The 24,599-nt window shown below is 42.2% G+C and overlaps 2 protein-coding genes across 3 annotated transcripts in view; one reads left to right on the top strand and one right to left on the bottom strand.

Annotated features, from left to right (window-relative positions):
- Nucleotides 1-1,022: 1,022 nt before the first annotated feature.
- LOC103380120 (prickle-like protein 1) lies at nt 1,023-22,881 on the top strand. The gene is made up of 8 exons (XM_008311938.3): nt 1,023-2,210; nt 17,433-17,632; nt 18,776-18,889; nt 19,657-19,794; nt 19,979-20,182; nt 20,286-20,472; nt 20,577-21,446; nt 21,534-22,881. Exons 2-8 carry the CDS (start codon nt 17,444-17,446, stop codon nt 22,397-22,399), a joined length of 2,568 nt encoding a protein of 855 aa, XP_008310160.1. The 5' UTR covers nt 1,023-2,210; nt 17,433-17,443; the 3' UTR covers nt 22,400-22,881.
- Nucleotides 22,882-23,013: 132 nt separating this feature from the next.
- Nucleotides 23,014-24,599, bottom strand: part of LOC103380117 (periphilin-1-like) — a 12,932-nt gene continuing 11,346 nt past the window's right edge. For both annotated transcript variants that reach the window (XM_017033089.2, XM_017033088.2), the window contains exon 10: nt 23,014-23,753. In XM_017033089.2, coding sequence (XP_016888578.1) covers nt 23,544-23,753 — 210 coding nt within the window. In that variant the 3' untranslated portion in view covers nt 23,014-23,543. The remainder of the gene's footprint in view (nt 23,754-24,599) is intronic.

Below are 24,599 nucleotides of genomic sequence, written 5' to 3' on the forward strand. Positions count from 1 at the left end.
TCTTTAGAAAAGTCCCTGGGCTGAAATGATTTATGTCAGCTTCAGTGCTGTGTTACAAAAACACAATATATACACCTCATTACTCAAATCCTGCTCGCATGAGCAGTAAATGAAAGGGTCCATAAGTAAGTGATGAATTGTTGGAATATTTATCTTAACATTTGACTCCAGTGGTTTTCCTGCTACAGTTAAAGATGGAAAATATAGAATGAAATCAAATGCCCATTAATAAATGCATAGAAATAAGGAAGTTTGTTCTTAGAAGAGTTCAAACGAGGTAGGAGTTTTGGTAAGTACGTGGGTATGAAGGTTTCACCCCCACACAGGCCGTAATTATTTATACATGTTCAGTTTTAATAAAGACAGGTGGTGCTGTTGTTTCTTACAGCATCTGGTCTACATAACCAGTGTCAGTGTGTTACCTCCACCATGGCTGCAGTGGAGGGACTGACAGGTCTGACCTGGCTTATCCTGTTCTTACTTCTTACTTCAAATGTGTTCACACAGTCTCTGGGAGGTAACCCAGGTCAGGAGAAGATGAAGGGTCTGTTTCAGAAACAAAAAGGCAAACTTATGTCTCGTGTTACACCTGACTTTAAGAGGGATGACTAATGTTGAAACGTGATTACAGGTTCTACAAATTATTATGGTTTTGCTGCACAGTGTCACTTCGGATGTCATGGGAGTCTTTACGTGGGTCACCTCAGGTCAGAGTGAAATTATATGTAAAATGTGCAATAAACAAAGTTGTGCCAAGGAATTTAAAAAATGATCGCGCTTAGGATTTTTGTGAGTTTTAAGGTTCTTTAAGTTAACAAGAAAACTCAGAGCAGGTAAACGTCAGAAAACAACTGTGCAGCACAAACTTTACTCATTACCGTGGTTTTGAAATCACTGATTTATAGGTGGTGGCTCATCTCCTCATGTCTTAAAATCTGATCTTCCCAAATGTTTTGCCTAACTGAATAAACAGCAACGGGAGTGCTTGTTTTAGTTCCTTAGACTCACATTTTCCATCATGTATGAATATAAAATTACGGCAGCAGTAAAGAAGTATAAAGTAGAACAAAAAAACAGTGAAGGAATGGAAAGTCAGACTTATTTACTTCAATGGTAATTTCATATAAATGGAAATGTCGATGTGATGTTAAAAATACTTTTCACTAATATCTTAATACGAGCAAAAAACAAAAATGGTTTCAAATGCTGATTTGACATCTTTAAGGTATACTAGACACTACATATTATACAAAGAGCGTAAGGACCATGAGAATCATCTGTGTTGAGAAAGGCCTAATACCCCATGACCTATGGCCTGGTACTGGTCCAGGACCCAGTGGTTGGGAAGTTTGCTCTAAGTAGCTTGCAGTACACTAGTAATAAATTCAATGTAAATAAAGTTTTTCTTTTCCACAGGGGCCTGACACCCAACGATCTGCGGCCTGCTACCCAGTAGTTGGGTTCCTCAGCTGTGAGCTCCACAGTGAAGGAGTTACACCTCAAAGGAGAGCCACAGTGGACACAGAGATATAATGAAGTTCTCCTATTATAAGATGATAAATGTATGCGATGACCGAAGTTGAAACGAGGGTTACCTCCCACCGACTTACGCTACACATTTATAGACAGACCGGGGGCCAGAGTTTACACAGAGGTAAAGGAGAGCCTGCAGGTAAAGACAACAAAGGGAGATTAACTCGCTGACTATTTTCTAGCCGTTTAAATAACGCAAACACGTCTCGTTTAACTCCGCTCCGCAGCAGCAGGAGTAAACTCACAGGAGCATTTGTCCGTCGTGCCCCACTCTCACCCTTCTCTCCACTATTGGTGGGGGCTGCTTGTTTAAGCCAATAGGCAGAGCGCACGCTAATGTCATTTGACTGTGACCGCAGAGAGGAGCAGCGCAGCGCACCGTGCGCCACTGGGATGACTGGGATGTGGTGACAGCGGCTGAAACCAGAGCTCCTCTCTCCTCTGCTCTCTCCACTCCACTGCTCTTCTCTCCTTTCCTTTTACTCCTTCGTGCAGCCGATATCAGGGGTTTAAGATTATCGCCTTGCACAGCTCTGGCTCCAGCTTTGCGGCACAGCGGTGCGCCCTCCCGGGACACTTTTCCATCCGACGCCAATGAGAGGCAGCGCGAATCGCCTATTTCACGTCGGGAATATTGGTTTTGGATACTCGTTAAACAGAGACTGAACGCTTTGGAGGTAAACAGATTACAACTTTTCCACTTAAGGGGTTGATCATCTGTGTGGGTTCAAATTGAAACTTTTTGTCATATATTTTTACACCCTGGGTTTGCTCCAGTAATGCGCAGTTATTGCTCTGACAATGAATGTTTACGTACTTCTCAGTGTATTTTTCGTTTAACAATTGTAGTAAAACCAGAGTAAATCAATCACGATGAATGAATACACATTTTTTTTAACACATTATCAGTGTATCTGAGGCTCAGGGCTGAGTCAAAATCCCGATTTAGGGCTTTCTCGAACTGAGACTTTCTCTTGCGCAAGTGAAGGAAGAGGGGGGAAACTCTGAGAGTCAGGGGTTGGTGGAAGTTTAGGGTCTCTGACTCTGTCTCCAGATGTATGGACTCAGCTGTCGCCTGTCACTTTGGTGACAACTGGTGGGTGCTGTGTGACTGCTGCCTGTCCTCTAGTGCAGGGCTGCAGAGCTGTCAGGGGCGCTGTTGAGTGACGGGGAATGTGGAAACACACACACACACACTCACACACACACACTCACACACACACTACATACAGTCTGGTGCCAGTGTGAGGTTCACTCTCAGTCACTTCACTTACTAAAATTCACTGATTTAAAAGAATAAACTTTGTATTTAATCATTCCCAACCACTGGGTCTGGGCCCACAGAAGGGTCATGAGAAGATGGCCGGGAGGATGGGAGAGGTATTCAAAGAAATAATTCTATCAACCTTTTAATACGGATTTATAGCAAATTTACACATACTTGAAGTAAGGGTTGGATTAATACATTTCTTGTGGAAATGGAGGAAAGTAGCTATTCAAAAATAAATAAATAAAAGTGTCAAAGTGACGTTTTTGAAATGAGTGGTTTGCACTTTTTTTTACTGTTGGGAAAAATCATTGTAGATAGAGAGATGTGTCGAAAACGTATGGATACAAGGCTAACTATTGTAGATTTCACACAGTCATTACTGCCATGGGGACAACGACCCTAACGAGTCGACGACCAGATGCATGATGGTTGTCCACCTTTTAAAAATGGATGCTATTGTAAAAAAGAAAAGTGATAAGCACTGACTTGTGTGGCCATCATCTTTGTCTATGACTGAAATAGATCCAGAGCAGCGTGTCTTTTTTTTCCAAAGAACTGAGCGTGATTGAAAAAGAAAAGCTGAAGCTACAAATCAGTCCGTCCCTGTTATATATAACGAAGAATGCCTGAAAGACATTTAGCTGTCATTAGAGCCCAGTAAACATCACCATAAGCCACTAAAGCCTGGTGCCTGTGCTGTCGGGGGTTGACAGAATGACATACCTACTTGGCTCTGACTGAGTGCAGGACTGCAGAGTCTGACGGGCCCGGGATCTGTCACTATGGCCACAGCTGACATAAACAGAGTGCCACTGATACTGTGGAGCCTCTCAGCCTGATGCCTGTCAGTTAGGTGAGAGAACAGACACGGGGCACGTCCCAGTCTGGATTCTGATGCAGTGCCTGGTCCGGATTGTGGGTGTAGTTTGTGGTGCAGTGCGATTCACGTTACAGTGGATCAAAGGTTCACACAAACAGAGGCGTCTGACGCAGGTCCTGCACAGTTTCACCCAGACACTTCAAACAGCAGCTAAAAGGCAGCCATGTCACTGTAACTGTTAACTGCTGAAGTTATTTTTCAAATGTGGCTCTTTGGTGATTATCACACGTTCAAACATCTCACAACAGACACTGTGCAGCACAAATGCAAAGAAGGCAAGGCAGAGAGAGAGGCAGAAAGAGAAAGAGGGAGAGAGAGAGAGCAGAATCTAGCTGTTGGTGTCACCTAGTGGCCAAATTGAGGAAAAACTGCCTCACAACTATGATGCTACAGAAAGAAACCAGTAGCTTCGTGTTTGTTTGTTTTTTACGTTTGTATTATTATATGCAGAGATGAAGTTATCTATTAACTATCCCTAATATTGCAGTTATTACTTTGTCCAAGTCTGACGTATAACCTTTACTTAAAAACAAGGGCTACAACAGAGGACAGAGAATATTTTCAGTTTCCTACAGACAAAAAAAATGCTAATGGCGTTTTGTATAGAGCATTTATGGACAGATATTGTTATTTATGTAGAAGAAAATTGGACTGTGAAATCATCAAGGACCCTGTGGTTCTTGTGGTACATTAAGTATGCTTGTTGTTGTTACACTCAATTCTGACCGTCATGTGACTGTTATATGACAAATAATAACTAAAACATTAAGGAATGATGTCTTATAAGTAACTAAAAGACTGTCACAGAAATTGCTCACAATGCATTTTAATTTAATTATTTTGTCACAGACCAAATTTAGGGGAAACAGTTTAGACAAAGTAACCAATAATAACACAATTACTCTGAAAACGGGGTAATCTATTCTCTGAAGTGAAAATGTTGGATTTGCAACAGTTAAAAAGACAAATTAAAACCTAAACATGAACCCACACAGCCTCGGTCCACATTCTCCCTCCACTCAGTGAAGTCAAAGATTCAGGTCAAACCATGATATTTCACTGTAAACGACACGTTAACTGTGACGACATGTTATTTTTACTGCCCCAGAATGAGGTTATGTCACTCACACAGGTCTCCTTAACACAGACGGCCATGTTGGATCAGCGTGTTTTTTTACATTCACCCACAGCAGACTAAACTAAAAGGCTTTAAGTGGTTTTGTTGGTAACTGGAGGCTAACATTAGTTCTTAGCCATGCTTGGACAGGAATGTTGAGGTGAGGGGTATTTAACCACAACATATGACTTCACCACTAGATGATGCTCAACCCCACACTGTGTATTGTTGAGATAGCGGGAAAGAGATTCCTCTACTGTGTGTTTNNNNGAGATTCCACTAATGTGTGTTTTTCAGGGATTACGGATAACAAAAATAACGGTGAATGAGTTTTCCTACGTGAAGGTTGCTACACGTGAACTCTAACCCAGATCTCCGCCCCACAGGGGGCTTCAGTTTTCAATTTTTCTATCCACAGGGTTCTTTCTCTGCTGACCTGACGTCCATGCGGGGTTTAGTTAGGCAAATGTTAAGGCAGGGCTTGTTGTCAGCCTCCTGAGAAAGAATGCACATATGAATGTAGAGGTGTGTGAGGGAGACAAAATGTTCACCTATGTGTGTGTGTGTGACTTCTCTGTAGGTGTTAAAGAGTGCACATATTAGCGACAGACACCCAGCCAAGTGTGAACGAGCAGAATCTGACACACACTGCTCCCGTCTGTATACGTTTTCAGATGTTGATTTAAAAGCCCAGTACCAGTGAAATGTACACAGAGGCCTGTTTGTGCAGAGCTAGAATGAATCACCTCACGTCCGTGTAAATCTCCTGCAAGCCAAACACTCTGGCAGCCTTTTATCCCCAGACGTGGTCCAGCTCACCGCAGCAAGGCTAAAAGCAGAGCGGGACAGGACCGAGTGTTGTGAGGAGCTGTCAGAGGAGGCCAGTCTTTCATGGATCTGGACACAGAGATGTGGCACGGACTCGGGTTGCCATAGACAAACTCCAGAGAGCAGAGCCCGTTGACTGTAAACTGTTTGTGGTAGGTTGGCAGGAGGCTGGATGAAATATGGCTTGTTTAAACGCCGGTGGTCTCAGAATCTGCGGGCACTGGGCCTGCAGGAATGGACGGTGGCCTGTATGGTCAAACTAAATGTAATGTTACACTGTGGTTAGCAAAGGAGGACACGACCGCTGCGGATGCTGCTGTCTTCAGGAGAGATCATTGCTCTGTGCTAAAGTCTCATGTATGAGAGTGCGAGCAGGGGTTTGCCCCCGGAGCAGCGGTGGCGGCAGCGGCACACATTGGGTCCACATGCTCTGCATCGTTGTAAAGTGATTAAAAGTAGTTAGTAATTTTAAGCCTTCTGGCACAACGGTGTTTATTAGGAGCTGCGGGATGATGTCGGAGGAAAACTGCTCTGGCGCACAGACTGCAGTTTACGGCCCCAGCAGATCCCTCTCATAACCACACGGCATAATTGCGGGACCAACCATCAGACCACCACGATGATGAAAGCCATACTCGACGCACATGTTTCATTATCACCACCATGTATAGACACGATGCTCGTCTCTGAGTAAATACTGGATAACAACCGTGGAGTCACACAGAGTTGGCCAACGAGTGTGCAGATTTTTTAGAAATGTGTGAATAGTGTTAAAAAAATTATCAACCTGCCAAACAAATGTCAACAGACTTTGTGAGGCTTTGTTTTTAAAAAGGGTGGTCAAAATGAAGACATTAATCTCTCTAATTATTGACTAAATCCAAAAGTTGTTTTTTAGCACACACTGCTAAACAATCTTTGTTTCACGAAGCACCTGGAGCTTCAAACGTCACCACACCAGCTTCACTGAGTTCAGGACAGGACTTCAAAAAAATTTTTAAGCAACTCTTGACAAGTTTTTTTGGCATATTTTTCTTAACATCATTTGGATTAGTCATAAATAAAAACACGTGTGAAACTCATACATCTACTTGCTGCTATTTGTCATTCTATTCCAGTAATGTACATAAAGGTTTTTCGTCATCTCGATTACTATTTTCTCTCAATTAATCACGATTAATCCACAGCTGTGATTGATTTAATTCAAAATTTGAATCACTTGGCAGCCCTAGTTTAGACACAACAATAAACACATTTCTAAGATTCACATTTATGGGATTCAATCCAAACAATCACACCACCACTGAGGTAGAAGCAAGAGAAATGATATAACCCTGACGTAGTCATTAAAATCCCAGTTCATTTCCCTCGACTCGCAGCAGGGGATTTGGTTAAAGCTTTCCGGATATTTAGTTGGGAAAAAGTAAAATACATACCCGATGACTTTGTTCATCCTGCCTCCTCCCACGCTCTTGTTCTCGCTTGACCTGTTGGAATGGTCACAAGGGTGGAGTCAGTGAGAGTGGCTGATACGGAAAAGGTCAGTGTGCTTTAAAAATGGACTCTGCAGGGCAACTATTTCCAAGAATTTCCTGAGATTTTACAGGAAGATTACGTGGACAGTGGCTTGGCATTGTCCTTAATTCTCTTCTCAAAACAACGATCCTGTCCCAGCTTATAACCTCATGACATAGAATACTGCAGGAATATAAACGTTTATTCTTTTTTATCTTTAATCACTTATTCCTTTACAGTGGGCCCTCTCCATAATGCAGTTCTCCTTTCGCTCCCTCAGTACATCGCAGATTTTTTTATTTACAATTTCGCTGTATCGCGGTATTTTACGGTAAACATTTGTTTTTTATTTCCAATATTTTCATTATTTTCGTAATATAAAACATTTTCTAAGCTAAAAAATTGAACAGTAAAAATATAGCAAAAAACAAAAAACAAAACAAAAAAAAGATATCGCTGGTAGCTTTGTTTACCTAGGGGCGCTCGAACACAGCATTGAGCATGCACTTCTGTTCCTCACGCTGATTGGCTCATGCATCGTAGCATCTCTCAGCATCTCCCCTCGTCTGTCCGACACTTTTATAGTGCGTTGCTGTAAAGTTTGCAAAGTTGACTTTAATTCAACGCAATGCATCTTCTCGGGGTTCTGTTAAGGAGGGTTGATAACAGTGTGGAGGAGGTTAGTAAAGGGTAAATACATACGTAAATAATATAAAAACTACTCTCGTCAACTACCGCGATAGGAGACGGACCATTGTACTGTAGATTATTGGGAGAAAGAGGGTGGAGCCGATCCCAACAGTCATTAGGCACGGGTGGGGTAGATCGTGGACACTTTATCTCCCTATATCTCAGGGTCACATATAGAGACAAACAACCATTGACGCTCAAAGTCATGGTTATGGCCACTTTGAATTGTCTAATGGACCTGTTTTTTGCAGTGTGGGACGAACAAAAAGTTTCACATGTAAAGTTTTGTTTTGGTTGTGCTGTGGGTCCAAATTACCTGGTAGCACGAGTCAGTGGCCAAGTGGTTCACATAGAAAAGCAAAAGCAGCAAAAGAAAAAGAAAAAAAAAGGGCAAAGTTTGATGCAGAATATGAACTGAAAATGTTGTAAAGTGGTAATGAATAAAAGCCAAATATGTGAAGCCTGTATAAACACACACCCAAGGTTATTTACCCAACACTGAATCAGTTCATAAAAGATAAATCATTTGTAAACAAAATGTAATTTTCCAGACTCAGTGCTCATCAACCCTAAGTTGAACAGCTGCTATCAAGTCAAAATACTCCTCAATGTAAAGGTAGGCACTGCTGCACATAGAAAAGCTGGGTCAACATTGACAAAGGCCAACTGAGGACATGTCTTGCGGAGCTGCAGTGCGAGGCCCACAATGAGAACACTGAGCTGACGCAGGAACAGTTCACTTGACCACAACAACCTGACGGCAGCTCCTGGGGAGAGGCCAATAGAAAGAGCCGGGCTTTTGTTTGCTGTGCTCGCACTGTCTTCCTGTTAGAGGCTGGGCTCCCCAAAAAAAAACAACAGCGGTGGCTCACCAGATGTGGAAGTCTGTGCGTGCGTCCCATTCATGGGCAAACACACACAAACGTCTGACCAATATAAGAGAATGTTATATAACTTTCAAAAGGAATAAAAACTCAAAGAACAGGAAATAGTCCACTAGAAATATCAGCAACCTCATAATCTTATGTTTCTGAGCAGAATGTTCTTTAAAGAAGAAATGCATTGAAAACACTAATATTGTAGCTAAAAATTAGCCAAGGGATAACCAAAAGTAAATCAACATAAGAAATAAAGAAAAATGCCATGTGACTTAAAAGTGCAAACTAAGCTATAACAATTGCAACAAACCAGGATGTAAATAAGTTATATGCTATTAAGCTTTAGTCCATTCAGTTGTGTCCAAACCAACAAATGCTGTGAATGGCGGTGGGAAAACGTTCTCGATGCTAATCTTAAATATGAAAAGTGAGCCTAAACATCAAAAAAGTCTCTTCGCAAACTGAAACGAGGATGTTGGCTGTGTCCAGTGGCTTGGCTCATAATGGAAATACAGCTGAGCATTTTTCCTCATATTTGAATGTCAGTCACATGAGGAGGTGAAAGGGTCAACAACATCAAGAGCAACAGGGAGCCTTACGGGGGAGATCGTTGGTGCTTTTCTGGTCTTTCTGAACTTTTTACTACCACCTTAATGACTTAAATTGTGTCCAATTAAGCAGATCTGGAAAGAAGCATCCCGCTCTGATTTCCCTCTGTGCTGTGGCACTGGAGCATGTGTTTAATTAGAAAGCTCTAAAAACGACTGTAATGGAGTGTTTCTCCAGGAATGTTAATAATTAGTGGGATCCTGACTGAGCAGCTTTTAACTGGTTTAAAGTATTGTTAGATTCAATGGTTTGCCTTTTGAAGCCATGTGGCTCAGGAAAATGCTTCCACGTGTGGGAACTGACAACTTCTCCTTAATTCTTCTTTTTTATGGCGTGTCCTGTGCTTCTACAATGATTTTCTCATAGAGTTTTTTTTTTTTTTTTGGCCCGGTGTTCCCTGTTTTGAATTGGACTCATTCATTGGTCTGTGAGAGCCTGGGGCTGGAAACACAGGAAATGGTTTTCTTGCCTTGTGAGGGATATTCTGCTCAACTCTGAGGTGAGTTGCAGAGAAAAGCCCAGATGTGCCTGACGTGTCAGGTTTAAGTGCTGTGTGAGTTGGACTTCACAAATGTGTGAGGTCATGAGTGAGAAATTTGGTGTAGTCTCAGAGGGTCAGTGAGGCTGGACCCTTTAGACATTGATGGGCTGTTGCTTCAAAAAAATGGGGAGACCTTTTTCACATTACATGGAAATAGAAAAATTTAACAAAAAAGCATAGACTGTTTGTCTCTTTCTGCACTCATGGGAAAAATTTTACTGGGGGAGAAGATGGTGAAAACAGACACTTGTTGGGCAAATTCATTGGGTCAAGGTGTTTATGTGACTGCTTTGTAATTTTACTCAGCCCAGTTTGTCCACAGAGACCACACATGACAGGGTTTTGTATTTTTACAGATCCATTTCTTTTGTCAGCACAAGTGTGTAGTGTAAGAGCAGCCCATTCATCCGTGGGCCTGCTCTTGTGTGTAGACAGCCACAGGCTTTTGTTGAGTTATAGTGTCCCCAAATAAAGGGGCTTCCTCCCTTTAACAGCCCCAAGAGCTCTGTCGCTCTACTTCCCATTGTTCCCAATGAGCTCCAGCTTTTACAACTAGGTGAGAGGGTGTCAAATTGATGGTGAAATACAGCCCGTCTTCATCGTACATGTCTGCAATGTTTGGAAAAGCAGTTTGTGAGAAGTGCACGTTAGATAAAGCAAAGGAACTACCACCGCCCCGACACCAGGGGCTGACAACAGCGTACGATCTACGACTAAAATAAACAGAGAATTGGTGGGAGATACTCAGGTGGGTTAAAAAGTTCTAAGATAGACGTTAAAGTTCTAAAAATGTGTTAAAAGTTTGAACAGGTACAACGTGTTAGGACTCATCTCTTAGAGGTCTAGAGCAGCTCAGACAAGTCTTCTCATCATATCTTCCTCAATCCTTAAAAATGAATACTTTTGAAATTAGAGCAAATCTTAGCGCAAACCAAATCTAAATAGAAAAAACTTATCTAGAGTGTCACAAAGAACAATTTGTCTAATAAACATAAAGGCGGCTTTCTATTCGTCTTAAGATTTCTTGACTTATTTTGGTAGACATTTATTTAGTTCTGGCCTTTATCTGCAGTAAAACGTGGGTCCAGTTAGACTTTCAGTCTAAATGTTGCATCTTTATCTCTTGCATCTTTGTTTCATTTCCAGTCCAATTTGTCTGTCCTTGTATTTTTGTCCTCAACACCATATAAAGTTAAGCCAAGAGTCCAATAAGTGAATATTTTCTGTTTTATCTAAACATCTCTTGTTAGAATCCCCGCTGAGACCCATGCATGGCCCTCATCTGCTTTGAATATGTCAGGGTGAAACAGTAAAGAGAGGTTATGTGAGGGTTATAGAGCTAACAAGCCCACTGTCTGACCTGAGTTTGTCAGCACCAATCTAGCTAAGTCAATATCAATCCTCAGGCTGCTCCACCAGTTGACCTTTTCCTCCCTCTTTCAAGGCGTAAAAAGGATTGTTGTTACAGTAGAGTGATAGGTTTTTATTGGCCTTTATAACTGAGGCTTTTGTTGGGCCTGTGTCCTGCTAATACCCGTCGGCAAGTCATTTAAACCTTGAGAATGCCTACTTTTTATAAGGAAGCTCACACACTGGTGAGAGCTATTCTCCACAACGGTCGTCAATGAAGGTGAGTTTGCAGACTGACCCTCCCTTTGCCCCTTTGCTACCCCATTTATGACACACCCTAGGAGCGAAGTAGATTGTTGAAACACTTTCAACGTAGGGCTTTAGTTTAAGCTCACGTCCGTCCTCACATACCTCTACTCTGGGATGACCACTAACTCTGAGTTAAACATAGCACTCAGCTACTGACTAGGTCTTTTGTTTTATGGGTCCCCTTCGTCAAGGACATGTTTCGACCAGAGAAGAATGCAGCAGCTTTATTGTTTGTTGGGTGTTGCTTATGATGATGGCCATCCCTGTCCTGTTACTGTCAGGACTTGCTCGCCATGGACTACTATGCCACTTGGACATGGTGGGGTTTTTTTTAACTGCGGTGAGAAGGTGTAGACCAGGTGTGAGGTGCTGTTCAGGTCGTTGTGGCTATGACAGGGGTATGGGCCGTAAAGCCCCGGGGCCATAGATTTATTGGTCATCTGGTGCCCCCTCAGGTCAAGGGTCAGGGATGCATGACTTGTCCATCTTTATATATTATTCCACCATCTAAGGCGAACCTTGAACTGTGCAGGCTGCTATTTCTAACAGCAGAGCGATACAGCTACAGTTATATTTTGCAGGTTTTTTCCACACATGTTTTTGAATACTGGCCTACACTGTACTGCATTGTCAGAGGCTGCTCTTTTTTGGCAGTTATCACATACAAGTGGTTCACATCTTTGTAAATGTACCTTCACGCATAATTTGAATGTACCAAAAATCCTGTCCACTATCTACATATCTGTTCTCCACTAAGATCAGTATCTTTTTGACAAACTAACCATTTAGGACATTGTGCTTTTTTGTTGCTATCCACCTTAGGGCCTGTTGATCAGACAGAGCACTGAGTTATTTGGCACTACACAAAGCCATTAGGTTTGCTATGGTGACCTACTTCATACAGAAATACACAAACATTAGTCAATCCACCTGACTTTGCATTTGAGGTAACAAATCCCAAATATAATCCCTCTATTATCATACAGACTGGATCATATAAGTAAGTTACTTAAGTCAATTTTCCCTTTGGAAAGATGCCAGAATTCTATGAAACACAATGTCATTTAGCCAGACAGGTGTGTGTGGCTCTGGAAAGGAGCAGCATTGAGACTCACGCATGAACCAAACTGGGACTGAGTGTTTCATATTTGTGCTAAGCTTCTAGATGAGTGAAGAAGAGCAACATCATTGTCTAAAGCCATTCTTTGTTAATAAACAGGGGATTTAAATTTTCAAGAATCTCTCAGTATTTTAATCCTATTGGAGAAACAAAAACAATTTAAATTCGTTTATGAAAGCAGCATTAAACTCAATAAACCCTGCTGTTTCAAATGTGTTTGAGTTCACACACCGATACCCTGACGTCATGGCCACAAAATGCAAGAACCACTTAAATGTTTATAAAGAAAGCAATTTTAGCTGTTTAATAGATTCCTTGCTCCCTAGTAAAGTAGTACTAAAGCTTTGTTTTCACTCGTGAAGTATGTAAAACACACATCGGAAAAACCTTCACTGAAGAGAAGAGTCCTGCAGTCATCTAGGTCACAATTATGTCCGCTGTAAAGCAAGACCTTTTGGGGGAAAGTAACACTTTGACACTGCAACTAAACAACTACATATGGATGCAAAAGGCGCAACTGTCCAGAATTTGACCTGAACTGGCCACTTTTGTTTTCTAAGGCAACAGGAAGATAATTATGTTCTGGCTTTCCGGAAAAGGTGAAGGAGAACTAGAGGTCATGGGAGTTTCTCAAGCACTTTGGTAGCTTTTGTAGAGCCTGTTTCGACATGAATACACGCATTATTTCGGTAAACGATGAAGGCACTCAACATCAAGTTGCCCTGACTCATGTTGATATTACAGAAAAACAGAAAAAGAGACATTATATTGAAAAATGAAAGTCAAAAACCTCAACAATTTTAGGAGGAAGATAACAGTAAGGCTCAGATCTAGTTCTGTTTAGATCTACTGCCACCACATTTTAGACAAGGGTCACATGAGGCTTGGTTAGAATGCTGTCGTTGGTCAGAAACAATCAAAGCATGTTTTGTTCGTTCTAGCCAGCAGTCACTGTGTAATCATAAAGCTGTAGTTAACAAACAGTTCCCCGTGACTATGTGGTGCCAAAAGACAGACCATCAAGTAAAACAAAGTCTGACGTTAACATTCACCACTTTCCCCACATCTTTGAGCTGTTGAGAGGCAGAGACAGAGGAATGTCATGTGAAAGCTGTTGTGAATATGAAGTGGTCCATGTGGTAAAACCAGCTCTATCGTCACTGATGTGCTGCTTAAAAGCACAGTCCTAATGAACTGGAGCCCCAACAGTGGTTCACATTTGGCAGCATATGTTTGAAGTCTGATGGGAGGTTCGGCGGTGGAGACGCCTCTCTGTCCTGCCTTCACAGTGACTGGCTGCCTGGAGGTTAAGGGGTGGGCTAAGGTTAGGAGGGTTGGGTTTGAGGGGGAGGAGGAGGAGGAAGAATGACCATCTGGTTGTGTTTCTCCAAGTCCACGCACGCGCATACACCTCTCAAACAGCTCTGGTCCACACACTGAGACAGACAGCTCTCTGACTTTTCACAGCCTCAGCTTTGATATGGGCTGTCTCTGCTCTGACAGCACTGGTGGAGAAAGCTGACTGTCTCTGTACTGGAATTACAGCTCTGTGGATCTTGCACAGATATGGGACCCAGAGGCTGCTGAAATATCTGGGACTGGATATAGAAGTGATAAGATCCTTTTTTTTTTTTTCGTACTTGACTCAAGAGACTTGGCCTACACTGAGGTAAGACCATCAGGGAAATAACGGAGGGAGATATAATCAGGGTTCTCAACAGCAGATATAGATGCAGTGAAGCTTGAAGAAAATGTGCTTGGTCTGAAGAAGTAGAGCACTTAATTGTTTTGTCTGTTTTTAGTTTAAGTTTAATAGGAAGATGCCTGAGAAAATTCAACTAAATTTAAGTCAAAGTTCAGGGTTTGTTTTGCTCAAGATGTCTTTTCTTATCTTTAATCAAAAACACTTTCTCGTACAATAAGCTTGTTTTGAATTGCAAAAGTTCCTGAACATCCAAATACTGAAGTGTCATTTAGGGAACAGCAAGATTGTTCGCTTTAATTAAATTATTCTATCACTTTGAAGTCAAATGGGTTATTTGCTCAGTAAAAGTCTTGTGAAGTGTTTACAAGAACAGAAGAGTTTGGTAAGGTTGACGCAGGTTGTTTACCATGGAGCAATTCATTCATGTCACAGATTGTCATGTGGTCTTAAAATCATCCATCAGGTCACTGAAGATAAAGTAAATCATCTGAGTTAAAGGACAAACAGCACCACCACATTGATTGACAACCCATTAATGTAAGCCCCTCCCCTTTGTGGAACACATTATCATTTTTATACATGTCAGTTACCCTATTTTAGCCTATGCCTGATAAAACCCCCACTTCCTTCTAGCCCTCAGCGGGTAGATGAGTCAGATATGCGGGCCTGCAGCTCCCAAAACCATGTTAACAAGCACCTTTACAAAAGAGCGAGGGGCTGTTAAGTATTCAGGACTGCAGGGGTCTGGCCAGAGTGGGAGGAGGGCAGGGCAGGGCAGGGCAGGGGGAGCGGAACCACAAGAAGGGAGACTTTCAATTCTAATCTCACAAAACATAAGTCCCTTGTTGTGAGAAACACTTTAAAAAAGCCAACATGTGTGATGAGTCAGAGTTGGCAGTTCTCGATAGGGATTGCTAAGTCTAAAGGATCTGAGCCTCCATTATTCAAAAAGGAAAGGAAGCATTCTAGGAGAAGTCTGAAGAAATGAGGTGCGTGGCATTGAAAGGAAAAAAATTAGCATGTGAGCCAATGCAGATGTATAAGAAGGGCTTTTACCTAACAATGGCCTGGTTTCACCGTGTGTTTATGAGACCAGATGAAGTTCAAGCCCAGCATTCCTATGAGTCAAGTTGAACTGTGTGAGACATCCTCACTCAGACCTGAGCAGCATGTGAAGGCAAACATCCTTAACAGAAACATACTGCACAAGTGAATCTGTGCTCGATAAAAACAACAAGGTGATGTAGTAAAGTTGAAGTCTCTTGGCTCGTGACTGAACCTGCCTACAGTCAGCTAACTCCCATGTGAAACTGTAGCTACTCTCAAATAAGGCCATATTTTCAGGGGCTATTTTAGTCTAATTTAAAAGTCAATAGAAACGAGTAGAACAAGAGAATGTCTTATTTGTCATAGTGCTCCCTCATCTGAAGATGTTATCAGTCTTCGAGGGCCTTAACTGTCATGTATACACAGATATCACACCACACCTTGAGGAGAAAAGGAGATAAAACGCCTCCTAATGGAACGAGCCTTTAGTGGATTCCTTCACAAAGGATCCTTTGTTCAGGGAAGCCGAGGCGTTTTAATAGGACATGTCATTAGTCAATTACTTGACTTGACACTTTGTAACAAATCCCAAATATAATCCCTCTATTACCACAGACTATGTTTAGCTCCAATTAGCTTGTTCTGGTTACGGTAGGCAGGAGCACACCAGTAGTTAGCAGTTGGTGAGGCCACTGAGTCTTGTCCTTGAAAGATGAGTTGATGTGAATAGACTGTAGCTGCCTGCACTGGCATGCATGTGTATCATAGAGATGGCTGTCACAACACAAGCAAAGAGCCGATTCTGACCAGGCGTGTTTGACGTCATTACACCTAGAGTAGCTGTGTTTTGCAGCATAAAAATGTGTGCCTTCCGTCTTTGTGTGTACGTAGTAGCTGCATGTTTTTCAAAGGCCAGCCAGGGGCACGTATATCATTCTGGTAGAGGGAGCGCACGGGTATACAGGGCCCATTCCTGACACTCCTGTGTTCAAAGGCTGCATCAGAGTTTGTCTGGTTTTCTCAGCTGTCTCTCAGCGGCCTCTGTTGCCCTTGTTGCCCATAGGGGGTGGAGGCAGTGGGGGAGGTGGTGTAAAGACCAGGCTGCCGGACGCTGGCTGTGCTCCCTATTTGATCTCAGCTAGAGCACTTGGCTTGTGAGAAATGGTCACAACTGGACACACATTCATCATATCAGGGTCTGCCTGGCTGTGTGTAGGCTGTATACAGTGACTTAGATTTTGACTTAATAAAAAAAATGGAAAAATACAAATAAACACAAATCATTATGAACTTATAAAAAAATTATTAAAAGACATTTAAAAGCTTATATGTGTTATGTTGCCGCATGTTTCCCACACTCACAGCACAGTGATGCAGTCCAGACTATTGCCACCACACACAGTGCTTCTCTTTGATCTCTATTTTCCCTACTGTCCAAACATGTATCAGGTGGCCTTATAATTCCCTTCCCCTCACTGTCCATGCCCCAGTCACTGTCCCATGCCTTCACCTGTCTGTCACTGCTGTCTGTCCTAAAGATGAAAGCATGATCAGAGACTCAGTGTGGCAGGTTGGAAAACAAACAGCCCAAAGGAAAAGGAAAGATGAAGGGACACCACGAAACTGTGCACATTCCCCATGTGTTGGTCCTGTCTTGTGTTTGTACAGACCTCTGACTTAACTGATCAGGCAGCATTAGATCACATGTGGTGGTCCTTCTCTGGACCCAGCACCTCTGCAGGACACAAAGTCGTCTGGATCCCAACAAAGCTCCACAGTTGGCCTTTGTTCTTACTCTGGTGATGCCGACAAACCAAATGGGCTGCATGAAAGAGACAGTTATGGGGTGATTCAAACTGTGGTTATCATTCAGCTCAATGACAAAATTACACAATTAAGGATAGTGAGAGTAGATGCAGATTGGCTGTAGTTGGTTTTTAAAAACCATTTCAACTTCTCACTGAGTTTTCCTGTTTTTTTTTCCTTGTCCATACTCAACTGTATTCATCTTTTCTTCATTCTTTCATTCTGTCTCTGCAGCAAAGAGTCTGATGAGCCTGGTGGGTGCAACTGTGTCGGTGCCAGCCTTGCAGGGTGGAGCACGACAGCGAGACTTAATGATGGATCAAAAAGTCAGCAAGCTGACCTCTGGCTTTCAGCGCAGCTCCACATCCGATGATGACTCAGGCTGTGCCCTGGAAGAGTACGCCTGGGTACCACCTGGCCTCAGGCCTGAACAGGTGAGCACCATCTGACTTAAATTTGGTTTTGGCTTTAAAGAAAAACTTTATGACATGGTCCAAAATCAAACAAGCATGCTTAGCCTCAATACAGCTTCCTCGTCCACGTTTCATTAACAACCTGAACCACCAAAGTGAGGCGTGCCGAATCCTCTGGACAGAGATAAAAACAGCTCTTACCTGATTCCAATTGTCTTGTGGAATTTTTCTGGCCCAGATAAAAGCATGAAACACCAGCTAGTCTCTGGATAATGGGCAGAAGGCAGACTCATTTAAACTGCTGCTATGTGTGAGGCAGACGTTTGTTAGGCTTCACCTACTTACAGTTGGGTTTGTTTACTTTGACTAACAACCTAATAAAGTCTGCTTGTGATTATCACTTGATGCTAAAAGCCTACTACTGATGCCAGTTAATTGTGACTGCAGAGAAAGTAGAGACATGTGACTTTTTCACCATTCCTTTTTCTTCTGCCCTGAATTATACTGTACCTTAAAACCTCACAGCTGATTTTGTGAAAATGCACCGGTCAACCACAGTTTGAGCCCTGAATACGCACATGTATTATGGGTCACCATTACAGTGGAGAAACACAAAGTGTCTCAGTGATAGTCAACTGTTTCCCAGCCCCGTTTGCGTTGGATGAGGGGTAATAGCAGCATGAAAATGTGCATAATTTATGGCAAGGAGGGGGACAAACGTTGGGTTGATTGTCAGGGTAAATTGCTGTAAACCCCCCTGGCCTCAGAAGGCCAAAGCTGCAGGAAGCTCACTAACACACAAGACAAGCACATCCCACATCTTTATCTGCCTGCCTGTAATAACCCCTCCCTCATAAAGTTTAGTTTTCAGTGACCAGCCCCAAGGGTCAAAGTGTCACCACAACAGACTGCTTTGTCCTGTCTTGGCATAAGAAAGACAGGGAAACCAACAGATCTAGGAAAACTTGTAACTTAACACTGAGATTCTGAATGCTAAGTAATAGTATATTTACAAGTAAATTTAATGTTGGCAAATACAGCCTTCAGGTTTTTTTTTTTAACAGATTCAAATAATTAAAATGATGTGACTTATGTTTTGGTTTTAGATTTTAGATTTGTTTACATTTGTGAGCCCTAATACTTCATACCACTATGTCTTTCCAGATCCAGTTATATTTCTCTTGTCTGTCTGAGGATAAGATCCCTTACGTCAACAGTCCGGGAGAGAAGTTCAGAATCAAACAGCTCCTCTACCAACTGCCACCACATGATAATGAGGTGAGAACATATTTGAAAGCATGACTATAAGATTATACGCTATCGGATTATTCTCCCTCACAGATTATCTTATTACTGTCAAGCAGCAAAAAGGAGCCACTCTACATTTTGAGTAGCTAGCTGTCTGTTGCTGCCCGCAACACACAGCGTTAAAACACTTGAGATTTCCAAGATGTGCCACTAATGTGAGCCCTTGGCATTCACGTTGACATCACACAGGGGGATTTTTGTTTCACAATCTTGTAGACATGTAGTGTGGGCACAATGTGACTTTTGACTTGATGATTTTATGATGTTTGCTGGGAGCCCCCACCAGTAGGATTCCTGTCATAGCAGTGGTTTTTACGAGGACCGCTCAGCAGGCGCTAGGGATGCTGGCTGAAAGAGGCTTTATGTGATGCCACCACAACTATGGCACCGCAGTTCCACTTGGCTGTTTTTCGTCCTTTGTTGCCCGTCCTCTTGGTTTCTTTCTAAACACTGCTCTTGTTTGTGTAAACGTCTCCTTATTTCTTTTGTCAGGGCTTTGGGAAAACGTTAAAGGGGCCTGTTGTAAAAATGAGATTCGCGATCAGGGACTGTGGGTGGAGATATTCAAGGAGGTTGGAGGAAGGGCAAGCTGGGGTCAAGAGTTCCCTTTGTTTTCCATCTCTCTAATGAAGTTTATGATTTACTGTATTAGTGGCCAACAGTCTAGTTTAGTTTCTTTAGATTAGTCTGCTCTTACAAGATAACAAAAATAAAATATATGTTGCCTTCCTTGCCAGGTACGTTACTGCCAGTCCCTCACTGAGGAGGAGAAGAAAGAGCTACATATGTTCAGTGTCCAGAGGAAAAAGGAAGCACTCGGGAGGGGCACTATAAAACTTTTGCCCCGTAATCATCTGAACAGCATTTGTGAGCATGTAAGTTTCCGCAACGGTTCTACAAACATAATGTTTTTAAGATCAAAAATGGGTCAATTGAAATGTATCAGTTTGGGTTATCCGGAACGAGGCAACTGCGTTACTCTTAGACTTGTATATAGAAAAGATAGTGTTTGGTGTACTTGCTGCTTGTATGAATATTTTGCATGTACATATTTTGCAGTGTGGAGAAAAGATCAACGGAGGAGAAATGGCTGTGTTTGCCTCAAGGGCAGGGCCTGGGATGTGCTGGCATCCTGCATGCTTTGCTTGCTTCACATGCAGAGAACTGCTCGTGGATTTGATTTACTTCTACCACGACGGAAAGATCCACTGTGGAAGACACCACGCTGAGCTGCTCAAACCACGCTGCTCAGCCTGCGATGAGGTAAAGCCACAAGACTGAAATACTCAGAAGAGACAGAACATTTGTACATAAGCCCAGACTGATCACAGAAAGGTTCATGGTGAGTGTGTATCCCTGTCTGCAGATTATTTTTGCTGATGAGTGCACAGAGGCCGAGGGACGTCACTGGCACATGAAGCACTTCTCCTGTTTTGAATGCGAGACAATTCTGGGAGGACAACGCTACATCATGAAGGATGGCAGGCCTTACTGCTGTGGCTGTTTTGAATCACTTTATGCCGAGTATTGTGAGGCTTGTGGAGACCACATAGGTAATTTAGTGATGACTCATTTTCTAGAAATGTAAGTCTTGACACGATTGACAAGGCTAAAAGATTTTCATTTTCTTACAACTTTAAATGTCACCCATTTCTAGGTGTCGATCATGCACAGATGACATATGATGGACTTCATTGGCATGCGACTGAGAGCTGCTTCAGCTGCGCCCACTGTAAGACTTGTCTACTTGGTTGCCCCTTCCTGCCACACCAAGGTCGGATTTACTGCTCCAAGGCTTGCAGTGTTGGGGAAGATGTACATGCCTCAGACTCCTCTGATTCTGCGTTCCAGTCTGCGCGCTCGCGTGAATCGAGACGCAGCGTACGCATGGGCAAGAGCAGTCGTTCAGCTGATCAATGCAGACAATCGCTCCTCTTCTCACCTTCTGTTGACTACAAGTTTCCCGGCTACAGTGGAAACACAGATGACACCCTGACCAACAAGCTGACTCACATGAACTTGTATGATGAGCATTTCTGGAGAGGACGCAGTGAGGAAACAGAGGCCCCTGAAGACAGAGAAGAAGAGTGGGCTGAACATGAAGACTACATGACTCAACTGCTACTAAAGTTTGGAGAGCATGGGGTCTTCCAGCAAGCCAAGGACTCCAGACCAACAGATTTCTGGAAAGCTGAAAAGGATACAAAATTTAAGCAGGATTCATCAAAGGCAGGCAGTGGCAGTGAAGGAGGAAGGGGAAACCTGGCCTGTAAGAAATATCAGGCGGACATGTACTGGGCTCAGTCACAGGATGGACTCGGTGACTCTGCATATGGTAGCCATCCAGGTCCAGCTAGCAGCAGAAAGATTCAGGAATTGGAATTAGATCATGTAGCTGAAGGTGGCTTCCAGGGAGAGGAGAACCAGTGGTACAATGACTCCTTAGAGTGCATCACAGATGAGCTCAAGAAAACAGAGCAGAGTGTGCGTGACTCCATGGACTCATTGGCTCTCTCCAATATCACAGGTGGGTGTCATGGCCATATGTTTGACTTTAATACTTTGAATTATAAATTTGTATGCCAACATTTCCAAATGTCTTTCATTTTTCCAGGTGCATCAGTAGATGGTGACAGTAAGGACAGACCTTTGGTGTATTCTCTACAAGGATTCCATGAGCTGGAGACAGAGGACTGTGACAAAACCAGTAACATGGGCACCCTCAATTCTTCTCTGTTACACAGAAGTGTAAATTCTCTCAAGAGTCTTGTTTCTGAGCAAGATGAGGAGGTGGAAGAAATTGTTCCACAAGAAGAGGGGGCAGCTCTGCAAGTGGATAGCTCTAAACAAAATGTTCCTGCCTTAAGGAGGACACGCTCCCAGTCTAGGCCTCAGCAAGTCAAATTTTCTGATGATGTGGTAGACAATGGACATTACTGTGATCTCCCAGAGCGGAGGCCACCAATGAGTGAACGGACTCGAAGGAGAGCATACCACTTTGAGGAACAAGGTCAAGAACTTAACTCTGGTCGGCAACATCATCATCACCACCACAGAAGGCGACACAGTCGCAAGTCTCGATCTGACAATGCTCTCAACCTACTTCCGAAGGAGAGAGCACAAATGTCTTACAATGGAGGCCAAAGAGGGAACGCCCTCAGGCCTAAGGGCCATAGAGCGCTACACAGTCAATGTAGCCCTCCAGCTTTGTCAGAGTGTGGGCTCGAAGGCCCTGTCAGAGGGAGATTCATGGGGTTATATGGGGATGAAGATGACTGGTGTTCAACATGCTCATCGTCTTCTTCTGATTCTGAGGAGGAAGGCTTTTTTCTCGGTCAGCCAATTCCTCAACCCAGGCCTCACAGAAACTTCTACGCTGATGATATGGCCAGTACTGTGGTAGGCATGTCCTCAACTACTTATGGCCAAAGGACTAAAAAGAAGAGAGGGCACAAAGGCAAAAACTGTATAATTTCATAACTATCATTTTCTAATGCTCAACTGTGCAGCCACAAAGCCAACCCTAACTAAAACATAATACTAATTTTTCAATTCACTTTACCAACATGCTTGTGTTAAACACAAGGTCATCAAACCCTAATCAGAGAAGTCTGCTTCCATAGCATTACAACAGCAAGAAGGTTTTTTGAGCAATGTATATTTATAACTGGGCCAAGCAGTGCAGAAATTGATGTATATATTGTAGAAATTGAACAATATTTTTTATATCCTCAAGTTAATAACACGTTTTCTACCAAATAACATTAACACACAACTTCTGGAAAATTGTGCAGAGATGCTTTCCGAGATGGTGTCAGAAATACAGTGTCAACTGACGACCACTCGACCTCCTCCAATGGACTCTCTTTAAATGCTTATGCACGAACTACATATTATGACAGACATTGAGTGTATTTAAAAGGCTTGGTTGAGTGGTGTATTTATGGTTCACAGTATTGTAAGCATATCAGCGTATTGTGTATAAATGTACAAACTGGAATATAAAGGTAAAATAGCTAACTGTAATAAAAATCTATATATCATGTTTTTTTCACGTGCAAAAATATTAAATGAATATTGAAAAACAGTTGTCATTGTATTGATGGTTTTTTTATTTACAAAATGTTTTAAAAGAGAAAATATTACCATGATTTTGGGGTTACTTATAGACAATGAAAAAATTTAGGAATGTAAATACAAAGCTTTGTGTACTCAGGAGTATTCAGAATATTCAGACCTGCACTGGAAAACTGCATCTGTTTTCCAGTGCAGGTCTGAATACTCTGAATATGATTTATAGTATTTATTTTCACTGATACATCAAAATATTTTTATCAGTTGGAACACGATAAGGAAACCCTTTGTGACTCATTCTCACTATCATGCTGAAATGATCTCAGTTAAAAACAGAATTGATAGCTTACCCTTCTGGATTTCACTCAATACTAAAAGGTAATTAATTATAAGATGATAAATATCTCATGAGAACTTATATTTTTTGTAAAAGATTGTGATAATAATGACCTATAGGTATTTTACTCATTTAGATACCGTAAACTCAATTTCTTTAAAAAACATGATAAAAATGGGCAGTAAGCTATCAAACTTAACTTCACTCCTATGTTTAGTGACCTGTAGCATTTGCAGACGCATCTGGTTTCTGGGGTTCCTCCTCCAGCTCTTTGACAAAATTCCTTAGGTCATCCAGGCAGCGCTGTCTCAACTCCAACAGGTTTGCATCTAGAGGAGTCTGGAGCACATGATCCAAACTGGGCTCCTTTTCCACCAACATTTTTACCACTGTGCGAAATGTCTCGCAGTCCTGCCTGTAATGCTGTACATAAAGCAAAGTGACAAGGTTAATACTACACCAAAATGATCCCGAGAAGTACAAGCAGTTATAATTATACGCATGAAACAATGGAATTTAAAGAATGCTACGCTTTTACACCTACAACCATTCTTAAAGGTATAGTTGCACAAATACTACATTAATGTCTGATTAACCACTGACACAAAAAGTGTAATTCATCATTCGATGCCATTGGGGAGTCGTGATCGGACCTGAACTACTCTGCATGCCAGAAAATACTAATAAGTCGCTGGTTGTAATACACAACAATTTAAATATTCAACTTAATAATAATAAAATCTTGTATTAAAAATATAGTTTTAAGCAGATTTCTTATAGAATAGAATAGAGCTCATGCCAATTGGATTTGTTGTTGGTTGTCATCTAATTTGACAGAAGCAGATATATCAACATGTATACATCAGCTCACAGCTCTTTAAACTGTACAGGTGGACCAGCTAATTGGTGCATTCACTAAAACAGGTGTGTGAATATGTCTATACAGGCTGTTTTTAAGTGTGTGTCCACTAACAGCATGGTATGGTAACGGTGCTATAGCATTTTTTCACAGGTCCTTCTTACAATCACTCATGTCCCTTTTCAGGTTTTACTGCCCTCGCTAAATGGCTGCTTAGTTTTTTTATTAGAGTTCCAGGTGCAAGCTCACAACATCTTTATCACCTGAGGAGAAATCAATAAACCTGGGCCTAAATGCTGACGCTGTACAAGCCTCCAGTGGAGGGTAAAGAGAAGCCAAGACAACAGCTGCCTGTACATCAGCCAGTGACAATCAAATGGTTCTTCCAAAAAAAAAAAAAAAAAAAAAAA

This window comes from Cynoglossus semilaevis, chromosome 6, assembly GCF_000523025.1.
Source record: "Cynoglossus semilaevis isolate Cse_v1.0 chromosome 6, Cse_v1.0, whole genome shotgun sequence".
Taxonomy (NCBI): Eukaryota; Metazoa; Chordata; class Actinopteri; order Pleuronectiformes; family Cynoglossidae; genus Cynoglossus; species Cynoglossus semilaevis.

Bases quoted from the DNA above. Each gene is read 5' to 3' on its own strand.
- LOC103380120 (XM_008311938.3), top strand. From the start codon at position 17,444: ATGAGCCTGGTGGGTGCAACTGTGTCGGTGCCAGCCTTGCAGGGTGGA. The intron at 20,183-20,285 runs GTAAAGCCACAA...CCCTGTCTGCAG, and splicing joins GCTGCTCAGCCTGCGATGAG to ATTATTTTTGCTGATGAGTG. The intron at 21,447-21,533 runs GTGGGTGTCATG...TCATTTTTCCAG, and splicing joins GGCTCTCTCCAATATCACAG to GTGCATCAGTAGATGGTGAC.